Source organism: Anabrus simplex, chromosome 8 (assembly GCF_040414725.1).
Source record: "Anabrus simplex isolate iqAnaSimp1 chromosome 8, ASM4041472v1, whole genome shotgun sequence".
NCBI lineage: Eukaryota > Metazoa > Arthropoda > Insecta > Orthoptera > Tettigoniidae > Anabrus > Anabrus simplex.
In genome coordinates this window covers 154,812,935-154,826,074 of record NC_090272.1, presented here as the reverse complement: position 1 = coordinate 154,826,074, position 13,140 = coordinate 154,812,935, and the positions used below count along the sequence as shown (strand labels likewise).

The 13,140-nt window shown below is 38.1% G+C and overlaps 1 protein-coding gene across 1 annotated transcript in view; it reads left to right on the top strand.

Moving 5' to 3' along the window:
• Ku80 overlaps positions 1–8,277 on the top strand; it is a 222,945-nt gene extending 214,668 nt beyond the window's left edge. Inside the window, exon 15 of the mRNA XM_067153029.2 lies at positions 8,024–8,277. Within this exon, the coding sequence (XP_067009130.2) occupies positions 8,024–8,038 (15 nt within the window). The 3' untranslated portion in view covers positions 8,039–8,277. The remainder of the gene's footprint in view (positions 1–8,023) is intronic.
• Positions 8,278–13,140: the final 4,863 nt, after the last annotated feature.

The window sequence follows — 13,140 nt, the reverse complement described above, 5'->3', positions numbered from 1 at the left end:
TCCCAGCTGATTCCTCTTGTTTCTATGTCCTCTTTCACTTGGTCCAGCCACCTCTTCCTAGGTCTTCCTACCGGTCGTTTTCCGGCCACGACTGTGTGTAGCCATTGTTTTGCTGTCCTTCCATCGTCCATTCGTTTGACATGGCCAAACCATTTCAAACGGGCCCTTGTCACTTTTTCATTCAGGGATGGGTACACACCAGCTTGCTCCCTTATTCTTTCATTCCTTACCCTGTCCCTTTTTGTCTTCTGTACCATAGTTCGTAGGAACTTCATTTCTGCGGCTTGTAGTTTGCTGTCCACTTGTTGGGTTGTTGTGCAGGTTTCTAGGCCATATGTTATTATGGGGGTGAAGTATGGTTGGAATAGAATCTGCTTTGATCTTAAGGGAACTTGTTCGTTCCAGAGGAGGTTCCGAACTTGATGGTAAAACTGAGCTGATTTTTGAATGCGGTTGTTAATCTCATGCTGTATTCTGTTATCACTTGAAATGATGCACCCAAGATATTTATATTGGTCTACTGTTTCCAGTTGTGTACCTTCCAGCATTATTTTTCCTTTCTTCTTCAGCCTCTCTTGGACTTCCTTCTCTGTATTTCCCCAAATTACTACATCATTTGCAAATGCAAATATGTCCATATTGTTCTTCTGCTTAATTTCTTTCATGACTTCATCCATGACAGTGATAAAAAGTAATGGTGAAAGGGCACGGCCTTGTTGCACTCCTTTAGTGGTTTGGAACCAATCAGAATTACCGTTTCCTATCTGTACGCAACTGCAGCAGTCTTCGTAAAGCATTTTAACTTTCTGGACAAGCCCTTTGGGTACATTCTTCTTTCTTAAACATTCCCATATAGTCTTCCTTGGAACACTATCAAATGCTTTTTCGAGATCCAAAAACACTAGTGTTAAGTCTTTGCCCTTCTCCCAATGCTTTTCTAACAGTATTCTAAGTGCAAATATGAGATCGGTAGTTGATCAGTGTTCTCTGAATCCATATTGTTCTTCCTGTAGTTGTGGTTCTATTATTTTCCTTAGCCTTTTTTCAAGTATTTTCTCAAATATTTTCAAACCATGAGACAATAAAGTGATCCCTCTATAATTGCTACATTTCTTTCGGCTTCCTTTTTTGAAGAGAGGTATTATTATTCCCTTTTTCCAATTATCTGGGACTTTCCTATCCTTCCATATTGCATTAATTACTCTATGAAGCCACTGTATTCCTATTGCACCAGTTGCTTTGATCATATCTGCACTGACTTCATCAAATCCTGTAGATCTTTCTTTGGGCATACTATTAAGGGCCGTCTCTACTTCCTTCCATGTTGGCGGACTCTCTTGGTCAGGCTCATCATTGCAGCTTAAACTGACCTGCGTGGTTACATCATTGGAGTCTTTCCCAGTACTGTTGTATAAATTATCAAAATAGGATTTCATGATCTTCCTTATTTCTGTCTCCTCCCTAACTATGTTACCATCTGCCTCCTCGATTGCTGTTATGTATTCATTGTCTCTTCTTATATTTCGTATTGTTCGGTAAAGTAGTTTAGAATTAGCTTTGCTGTCTTGCTCTAGTTTATCTGTGAAATCAGTCCAAGCTTTCTGTTTTTCTTCGGTCACAATTTTCTTTACTTGTAACTTCTGATCTCTGTATTTCTGCTGCAGTTCGTTTACTCTAGATTCGTTCCTTTGACTTCCTTTTTGCATTTCTTTGTCTCTGGCTTTCCTGGTTTCATTTTTCACTTTCACAGCAATCTTCACCCGATCGTTCCACCAAGGAGTTTCTTTTCCCTTCATTTTGCTATTAGTTTTACCACAAACTTCTAATGCAGCTCCGACAATGCTTTCTTTGAATCTAGTCCACTCGATGTTGCCTTCTTGTAATGCATCTGATGGTAATTTATTGGTCACTTTTTTTGTGTATTCAACTTGTTTCTCTGTCTTCTTTAGCTCCCATGTCTTAATTTTTGGTTTCCTGTATTTCTGAGGTCTATAAATTTCAATGCGCTTTATTGTTGCGAGGAGAAGTCTGTGGTCACTGTCCAGGCTTTCACTTGGTATAACTCTGACATCACATATGGTCTTTCCTGCTTCATTGTCAGATATAAAATAATCTATCAGAGTTTTAGTATCTCCATTCCAACTGTATCTTGTTAGTTTATGACTTAGCTGCTTCTGAAACCAACTGTTGTTTATTCTCAAGCCATTCCTTACACATAGATCTAGAAGACTTTCTCCTTCTGGGTTCCTGTCTCCATAACCATGTGGACCTAGTACATTTTCATATCCACGCCTGTCTGATCCAACTTGAGCATTTAGATCTCCCATTATTATGATATTTTCCTCTCTTTCTATAGCTTCTTCTAAATCAGTTCGGAATTGATCTTTTTCCTCTTCGTTACAGCCAGTCTGTGGGGCATACACCTGGACTACTGTCAGCACACTCTTATTAAGAGAGATGTTCAACTTAATAATTTTTTCATTAACATATATTACCTCACTGATGACATCAATGTCCTCTCTTAATATAAAACCTACACCATTTTTGGCTTCTGTTTTATTTCCATTCCAATGTAGTTTGTATCCTTCTCTTAGCTTTTTTGTTCCTCTTCCCTTCCACTTTGCCTCACTCAGGCCAAGAATACAGAGGTTCCTCCTTTCCATCATATCTATCAGCTCCTCGCTTCTGCCAGTCAGGGTCAGGATATTTAATGTTCCAATTCTGTGTTTAGGACTCTTTCTTTTGGGCTTCTTCTCAGAACATCGTACTTGAACATCAGCCTTACGGTCATCATACGTTGCAGATGTTTGAGAAGACGTGTCTATCCGGTATTTTCTTTGCGTTCCGAGGCTCGTTTTGTAGTTGAAAGCAATCGATATAACCCTTCAGTTGACTTGCTAAGCCTAACACTGCTGGGGATTTTCTGTCAGGGGTATTCTCCCTTAGCCTTTGGCAGTCCCCTACCTCACTGCAAAGCAGCAGCTGATGAATTTATGTGTCATTTCCTACACAAGGGTCTCATCAAACCTTCTAGGGGAAAACTCCTCCACCCGTAGCTGTTGGTCTTCCCCTAGTTTGTCGGGTTTGGTGTCGGCCGCCCAACCCTCGGCCAGACAGTCGCAGGTAGTACCGTCTACTGTCGGATACGGTATCAGGATCACTCCTGACCTGACTGAATAGAATCTTATAGAATCTAATTATCGTAGAACATAGATTGTGAAGGGCTGTAATGATACTAATTGCTCTCACGGTGTGGAAACTAAGCCTAAACCTGCAAAAGACAATGTCCTTTTCATAACCATGTTTTCAGTGTTTGGTTTCAAGGAAGGAGCACTAATAATATACAGGATGGGTGCTGGATTATCATCTGTGTCTACCTCCATGTTGTGACTTCATTTTCATCATTGAGAAACTGAATATATAGATATTAAATTGTGCAAAAGATATAACGATACAAATAGCTGTGCCGTATGCAGAAATTAAAAAGATCATACTCCCCCACCAACAGCCAAACTTTAGACATCCCCAGTTAAGAAAGTTGCAATATTTCATTCTTATGGTGGCTGTTTACATGTTCTTGTAGCGGGTGCGGTTGATCTCGCTTGAGGGCTTAACATACATCTTGCTGGACATGGAAGGAATGAAACTGGAGTTGCGTGAAGCACCATTGCTAATTCTTTGTTACCAGTCGTAACAGGTCGTAACTAGCTCACAAATTACAGACTATAAATCTCATTGTTGAATCCGTATTGACGGTTGAACTTCTTACAAAATTTTGTACAATTTTGTAAGTAGCTCACAAATTACGTTTATGCTATTAAGGTCTTCTGTAAACTGAACAATATGGCAAACTTTTCTCTAGCTGCTGGCCAGCCCTGCACATTGCCATTGCAGTCACGCACATCATGTGTCATGCTGTCGACCTCACATAGGTCTTTGCTCTGACCCAAAGTTACGCTGGCCCAAGAGCACTCGATGTACCAGTGCACAACTGGCGTAAGATAACTCACACAAGTATGGTAACCGAGCAAGTTGGCCATGCAGTTTGGGTCATGTAGCTATGAGCTTGCATTTGGGAGATGGTGGGTGGGAATCCCACTGTTGGCAGCCCTGAAAATGGTTTTCTGTACTTTCTCATATTCACACCAGGCAAATGGGCTGTACCTTATTTAAGGCCATAGATGCTGTCATCCCAATCCTATCACTTCCCTATCATTGTGTTGCCAAAAACCTTTGATGCATTAGCAAAATGTTTAAAAACTAGTAAATAAAAAACAAATGGTAGAAACTAACTGCAATATTCAAAACAATTTGTGTTCCTATGACTAGATTTTATTTTTTAAGACAAGAACAAACAGAGATGGGCAGAAACTATTTTTCCTTTGTTTCCTCACATAAATCGTTAAACTAGAACCACTTCGGCAACCTTGATATTTTGCTCTCCAACCTTGAAAACTACAAACAAGCCAGATGACACCAATGATCATGGTGAAGACTGAACGGGTGAGATATTGTTTTCTCTCAAAAATTAAGACAGAGTTTTTTTCAACAATAATGTTATCTGCCGGCCCCCGCGATGTAGGGGTAGCGTGCCTGCCTCTTACCCAGAGGCCCTGGGTTCAATTCCTGGCCAGGTCAGGGATGTTTACCTGCACCTGGGTGGTTTGAGGTCCACTCAACCTACGTGATTACAGTTAAGGAGCTATCTGTCGGTGAAATAGTGGCCCCAGTCTAGAAAGCTAAGAACAACTGCCGAGAGGAATCATCGTGCTGACCGCACGATACCTCGCAATCTGCAGGCCTTCAGGCTGAGCAGAAGTTGCATGGTAGGTCAAGGCCCTTCGGGGCTTTTGCGCTATGGAGTTTTGGTACTTAATGCTATCATCCACCAACGGGAGACATTCACTGCATTAGTCCAAAGGCCTGCAGATTATGCGGTGATGCGTGGCCAGCTGATGAATCCTCTGCCATTTTCTTGGCTTCCTAGAACAGGGTTGCTATCTCATCAGATAGCTCCTCTGTGGGCTGAGTGGATTTCAAACCAGTCTGTAGATTTACAGTAGTTAAAAATCCCTGACCTGGCTGGGATTCAAACCCGGAGCCTGGCTTGCTACTTTTAGACCATTTCCCTCATTAAATTTTGGAGACAGTTGAGACATTAGTGGCAAAAGCAGAACTGCCCTGTCTTATTCTAGTGGAACAGAGCAAGGTCTGTGTGAAACTTTCTTTTCCTCTCCCGAAGTTTGTTCCATATACAGAGTTTTTCTTCCTCGCGGACTACCAAGGACAATAAGGAGCATTTGGAGAGAGCAACAAGCACTAATAAGCAATATGATTTACACCAGTGGTTCTCAAACTGTGGTATGCGTACCTGTAGGGGTACACCCGAGACTTTTGGTGGGCTACACGAGCAGTCTTCAGGGAACAAATGAAGAAAAATTGAAATATGGAAATAAATCAGACGAAAGTTAAACATGTGTATATGGAACCACACTTAATGGTTTGCATTGTCTGAATTCCAACATTAAGATCGAATTTTTCGTCCTTATTAATTTTATATTTAGGCTAAAATCTAGCATTATGTGAAACTTTCATACAAACCAGGTATCCTGTGTTACTTTATTATCATTGTGTTATACTTGATACAGACACAAACACTTAAATTCCTTGTTTTGTTATGAAAATGTATTTAATTTCACAATCTCGTCTTATTTATGATGTGTATTTAAAGTAATGATTTATAATCAATTATATATGCCTTGATAATTAGCCAGTTATTCATATTTTTTAAACCTATCATTTAGGGGTTTTTTTTCATGGGAGTACATTGAACTTTTATCCATGAGTGGGAGGTGCAGACTCATAATAGATTGAGAACCTCTGATTTAGCCTATACAGGGTGTAATTGAAATAAGGTACAGTATGTCCATCTAAGAGGTGATAGAAGAGGGCAGCCAGATGACACCAATGCTCATAGTGAAGACTGAACGGGTGAGATATGGTTTCATCTCAGAAATTAAGACAGAGTTTTATCAACAATAATGTAATCATCTGCAGGCCCCCGCGATGCCTCTTACCCAGAGGCCCTAGGTTCGATTCCCGGCCAGGTCAGGGATGTTTAACCAGTCAGAACAAGAATAGTGAAACTTGTAAAGGCACTTTTTAACTGGGTTTTTCTTATTTCCTGAATATCTCCTCACTAAGAGCCAGGAATACCATAACTTATCACAGCTAAAAACTTTCTGTTAACAGCTCCTAATCGGGCAAAGTTGTAATGCAAGCCCTATGGCTACAGCAGGTTACTGTGTGAGAGAAGTCCTACATTAATAGCAGCCTGGGGAAATTACAGCTGTGTTGATGTTGTGGGGAGTAATCCAGCGCCTTTTGACTTCTGAAAAACATTGGCTGAAGTTTTGTGATTTGTTTTCTCCAACACTAATTAAAATACAAGTAAAATATTTGAGTATGTTTGATTAGAATACCATCTTCCACCACTCAGAACAAGAATAAGCCATCTGTGCAAAAAAAAATGTCAGCTGGCTTTAAATTTAAAATGAAATATTTTAAAAAATCAATGCTTTTAGGTTTTCAGTGACTTTTCAGACAGCAGTGGCAGACTTAAATCTATTGTAGCTAGAGGGGGTAGGGGGAGGCAAGGTCGGTTGTTGCATAATCCAAGCATGATTGCAGCAATTTCTTTATGTAGGGATTTTGCAAGACTAGTACCACTATTCTCCTCTTGTAAAATCCCTTTCTAAACAAATTGCTGCTTCGATCATTGTTGTTGTTGCAACCTAACATAAAGGATCGGGATATTTGGACCGGTAGTACTGTGTAGCCCTAAGTGTGGAGGTCACTGATTGATTGATTGATTGATTGATTGATTGATTGATTGATTGATTGATTGATTGATTGATTTAAAGGACAAAATAATTTTGATAATCAGCCCTAGTGTGAAAGTCTGAATAACAGTGACAAAAGCCTGATTACTTCATTGTCTTCACTTGGAAAAACTTTCCTGATACATTCATCGTTCCCTTGTTGTATTACATCTTGCCTTACCATAAATTAAATCATCTCACACATTTTATGTCATAAAGCCATTTTGCCTGTACTCGGGTCACAGTACACTGATCTCAAGGCACATTGAGCTACTTTGCACAGCCTTGTAGGGGAGGGCAGCCTGGGGAAATCACAGCTGTGTTGACGTTGTGGGGAGTATCCAGTGCCTATTGACTTCTGAAAAACATTGGCCGAAGTTTTGTGATTTATTTTCTCCTACACTTATTAAAATATGAGTAAAGTATTTGAGGATGTTTGATTATAATACCGTCTTCCACCAAAATTGTAAAGGCGCTTTTTAACTGGGTGTTTCCTATTTCCTGAATATCTCCTCACTTATCACAGCTGAAATCCTTCTATTAACAGCTCCTAATCAGGCAAAGTTGTAATGCAAGCCATCTGGCTACGACAGGTCACTGTGAGAGAGAAGTCCTACATTAATAGTTCTGTAGCTCAAGCCCAAAAATTCATCATATCTAGTTTTTGTTTTGAAAGAATCTTATCAAATTATCGTATGTATGGCCAACCCTTATCCCGTTTCTCTACGGGGTCGGGTATAAGTGAGATGAATCTTCGTAGTGTTCTTTTAAGACCAGCTGCCCTTCCTGACGTCAACCTCATTGGAGAAGGAAATGGCTGAAATTAATGACATTATTATTATTATTATTATTATTATTATTATTATTATTATTATTATTTCAAATGGGCCACCTGAGGACCACAATTTTCAACTTTTCTGCTGAGAGAGGGACTTGATATTTGCCCAGTACTCGCTTATTCTCTATGTTGTGACGTGATAGTTATTATTTTACTTTTTATACATAGAACAAACAATAGGTAAATTTTTCAGTAACTGAGCACTTAACCAACATAAACAGCCCTTTTTTCCCCCTCTTATAAAGATTTAATACATAAATTTCAACTCATTGTAATATAATTTATTTTTTTGTGTGTGTTTCAGTTCAATGAGATGTAATCACCAGTGGACATCAAACTTCATGTACTCATAAAAGAAGACTTTAACGAGAAGGGGAAAGAGTATGTAAATAATGAATACTTGTTTTCATGATTTTCCTGTCATGACCTACATTTTCGCTGAGTACTCTGTCTTATGCGAGGGGTACTTGACACTTGTTTGCAAGTGTGTGTAGGTTAAATATTCGGCTCTTTTATTCCTGCCTTAATGTAATTATTTGAAATAAATGTAAATATTTTTAGAGAAAATATTGAATTCTTTTGAAGTTCCTTCATTGTCAGTGCAGCAGATTTAAAGTTTCTGCTGGTCACTTACACTACACTATGAAGAAATGAGATGCTGCAGGTGTAATCGTGAAACTGACAGCAATAACAGGTCATGTGGTAAATGATAGAAAGCCTTCTTGAAATACAGAAAAATGAGATAAAATGGCCTGTTCCTATACTAGAAATTGTGTATCATACATTGCCTGAAGAAAAGTTAAGGCATCTAGAAGGGGATGAACAAAATGAAACTTCACATGTTGAGAGGGTATGTATTGTTATTTCAGGGATTACAAAATTGAGTCAAATTTACAAAGAACTTGGCAGTACGAGCCCACTTATAACATTGCACCACCTCTGACCTGGATGCATGTACCGATTCAGTTGGAAAGGGTGTCATAAAGCTATTGCATCCTCTCCTGAGGCAAGCTGGCCCACAACTGTGGTAACTGGTCCTTGATATCCTGGATACTGGGATGGAGATGACGTTCTAGCTGGTCACACACATGTCCTATTGGAGATAGATCTGGAGATTTTGCTGGCCATGTGATTACCTCAACATCGTGCAGACAGTTCATAGAGATACGTGCTGTGTATGGACAAACACAATGCGAAACCAACTAAATATCGCTGCAGGTTTCTTGGTAATGATACTTCAGTATCGTGTGTTTTCACAGAACAACGGGCATGTTTTACTGTTTATGTCCGTGTAGCTGAGTGGTGTTTTATAAGTGAATATAGTATGGAAATGGAATTACATGAACAAAGTGAATTACAAAAACTCTGTTTGCAACTTTCATGATTTTAGATACCACTAACAGCATGCCTCAGCAGCCGCCACCGCAGGTTACAAATGTTGCCACATGTGTCACGATACAGTAGTGGATAGAGTATCTGACTGCCACATAGGAATACGAAACACAAGTCCATTCATGATGAATACGTATTTTTATCATCATTTTATTGTACTGTACTTAGTGAATCAATGGGCAATTTGCTGGTTGGTGAGGAGGAGGCAGAACAACAGTGAAAACTAATCCAAGATGATCTCAACTGAGAAATACCCTCACCTGCCAATACATAAATGCCTTTGAACAAATCAGTGTCACTAAAGTAAAGACCGATTTGAAGTAAATAAAGCCAGGAAAAGTCGCTAGCCTAGAAAACCTTGTGGCAGAATTGCAGTACTTGAATGGTGGAATGCAGCAAGCTAGCTAATATAACTCTTGAACCAAAATAGTCAAAGTAGGACAAAAACAAATATTATGGAAATAAATTGGCAATATGGCATCAAAAATAAGAGAAGTCTCATTGAGTGTCCAAATTACTCCGAGGGCCCTGTTTCATAAAACTAACTAATAATATTAGCTAATAATATTAGAACTCATAAAAATAATTATTAGTTAACCAACTTCTGTTTCATAAAGATTTACACATGACTAATAAAATATCTTCACTAATAATATTAGTTCATTAGTCAGCTGATACAAATGGAGGTTAGAATCGTTGGGATTGTTCCTAGCAGTAGGCTAATGCTTGACTACAACCGACTATTAATCCACATGTTCAAAAGGCTCATTTGATATTTTCGTTATTGTGACTTCAATACATATGAAAATGGATAAAAGAAGTGAAAATAATGTGAGAGAAGAAAATTTCTTTGCGAAAAGTGATTGAGTTAAAGCGTCAACTATTCGCAGCCTTCTGCACACTATAATTCTCCTTGTTCCTTTTACTTTTTTTTATTTCATGTACTCTTAAAAATCTCCGTTGAGATGGACTAGCAAAATCTTTGTTTACTACCTCGGTTGGTGGGGGGCAGTAGAATAACAGCCACGGTATACCCTGCCTGTCGTAAGAGGTGACTAAAAGGGGTCCCAGGGCTCTCAACTTGGGAGCGTGTGTTGGCGAACATGGAGCACTGAGATGAGCCCTGCCATTGCTTCAAGTTACTTCTGCCAGGCTCATTTTCATCTACCCTTCTGACCTCCCTTGTTCAACCCTTGTTCTTTTCCGACCCTGACAGTATTAGGTTGCGAGGCCAAGAGAGTCTTTCATTTTCATGCCCTTCGTGGCCCTTCTCTTTCTTTAACCGATACCTTCATTTTTCAAAATGTCGGATCCTTTCCATTTTTCTATCTGATTAGTGTTATTATAGATGGTGGTTGCCTAGTTGTAGCCTACTTCCTATTAAAACAATAATCATCACCAGCATCATCTTGGTTTACTGGTGGTATAAGCCAAGTGTCCGAGCAGAACTGCTCTAGAGAAACACAATGATACTGTGTATCACTGCCAACCGATGGAGTGCAATGCGAAGCTGCTATTTTAAGGTTATGCTTGATTCCTTGCAGTGGAACGTTCTATTACCTACCAATCCTATCAAGCAAATACTCAAAAGTTATGTAATTTAACCTAAATCTCCCATTGTACCGTTATTCATATGTTTGTTACAGGTCAGTACAGGCTGTTTTTGACGTAACATTTATTGAACGGTGAATACCTACACTCGTTCCTTATCACTCTTTGAATCAGAGTTGACCATTTCAGTGATCTTCATGATTTTATGCCAAAATATTAAAATACCGCTCACTTTGGTTTCACTAATAATATGAATTATGAGTCAAAATACACTCATGGAAATAATCCTAATAATATGAGTAACTTTTATTAGTCATGTTGTCTATGAAACAATTTACTAATATTATTAGGAACATCTACTAATAAATTTGACTCATAAACTAATAACTAATATTATTAACTAATAATTTTATGAAACATAATACTAATATTATTAGTTAATATTATTGGTTTCTTACTAATAATATTAGTGAAAGATGTTTTATGAAACAGGGCCCAGATAATGACTTCTGACTCGTATGATAAGTCTCTGAGTGCATTGTCAACAAACAGAGATCAGGATTGTCAAAACTAAGTTCAATTTGTGAAAATTCCTACCCAACTAATGTAATCTACAATGCCTGACAAAAAAATTGAAGCACCCAGAAGAAATGGCCGAATGTCAATGTAACTTCACGCAGATCATCGGCAGGTAGGTAAATGATTAGAGTTGCAGTTCTCTCCGACAGGTTAATAAAGTTAAATTGAAACTATCCACAAACCTCTCACCAATAAAAAATGAAAAATCAAAGTTCGCAACCTTTACATACTCCAACCCAATCATACACCAAGTAACCAACACCTTAAAAAATCAAGAGATCAAAATAGCTTTCAAAACTCAAAATTCAAACCAAAAAATGTTCTTCAACCATAATACAATAAATTCAGAAAATAATAAATACTCAGGCTCCGGTATCTATAGATTAAAATGTAATGAGTGCCTCAGCTCATACATAGGACAATCAGGAAGAAGCTTCATAACTAGGTACACAGAACATTTCAATGCTCAGAAACATAATAAACACTCAGCAATGAGCAATCACATGAAAGAAACGGGGCACAACTTTACCACAATTGAACAGGACCTTCAAATTTTAAAAACAATAAAAAAAGGTAGACTTATGACCGAATTCGAAAATTTATACATATTTTTGGACCAAAAATTCAATGCTAATAAGAATTTAAATGATCCAATAGACAATAGAAGCCCTTTATATGACCAAATAGTAACATTATTCAATAATGTAAACCTTCAGGACAAAAAGTTTTTTAATATTTTCAAAACAGTATCAACAAACACCCCTACATCAACAAATACATCATACCCCCCTCCCCCTCCCATCTTACGTAATTCCCCTCCACGCGCCATTCATAAACCAATAAATGATACACGCCCCTCCGCTTCCCCTACCATTCACAACTCCCTCCTGTTCACGAATCACAAGCCTACAACTCCGCACCCTCCTACCCACCCCCCTCTAGCCAGACATACGTACAACACAAGGAGTAAAAACCGTTAGTGACCATTAGTATCCTAATAGCGCCTCACACAGCTTGTTAAATGGACCTACAACGCCATAGGTAAGCACCAACATTTTCTCACTAACAACACTTAAACAAAACCTTCCCATGTTTTCTTTCATTCTCGTCAAAATTAACTACAGTTTTTTCTTCATTTCAGAACCATTCTATAACAACAATAATTCAACAGCTTCATCAAACTTCCATAATACTCTTCAAAAGTATAAATTATTTACAATCAACGTTTTATAAAAAATACATTGTCATCGAAGAAGAACACAACAGCTCTCCAACCTTCACGTCAGAAAACCATCCCAACGTTGAGAATTTCCACCCATCATCATCTCTGCAACTTTCTTTTTACAAATTAGGCCAACTATAAACATCTGGTGAACTTCTTGTCAACGCAATCTTGCCGAATAAATCTAAAATAACCTACGAAATGTTGACCAATAAATATCACGGACAAACGCATGCCAACGTCAAGTAACTTTTGTCAAGCAATTGGAATGTTTTTCCTTCATATTTTTTATACTAAGCTGTATATTTTGACTTATATCTTTTTACCATATATTTAGCAGTTATTTGACCTACATTTCAAACTTTGACTACGGCTTTAAGCCATCAACTGTCTTTTATAGTCACATGACGCCTTCATTTTTAAATGTACCTCTTATGAATCTACCAGTTTTTATGTATCAATTGTTTGTATTATATATTCTCATTGAACTGATTTCATATGCCTTCCACTATGTATTAGACATCTATTAATGACTACGGCTTTAAGCCGTACAATCTTACGACGTCCTAATTAACAAAGAACTACATATGTGTTTATCATTTTATTAGATCTATAGTTATTTCATTGAACATTTTATATTTACTACCTTTGAATCCACTAGTTTCTAGTATCATTTG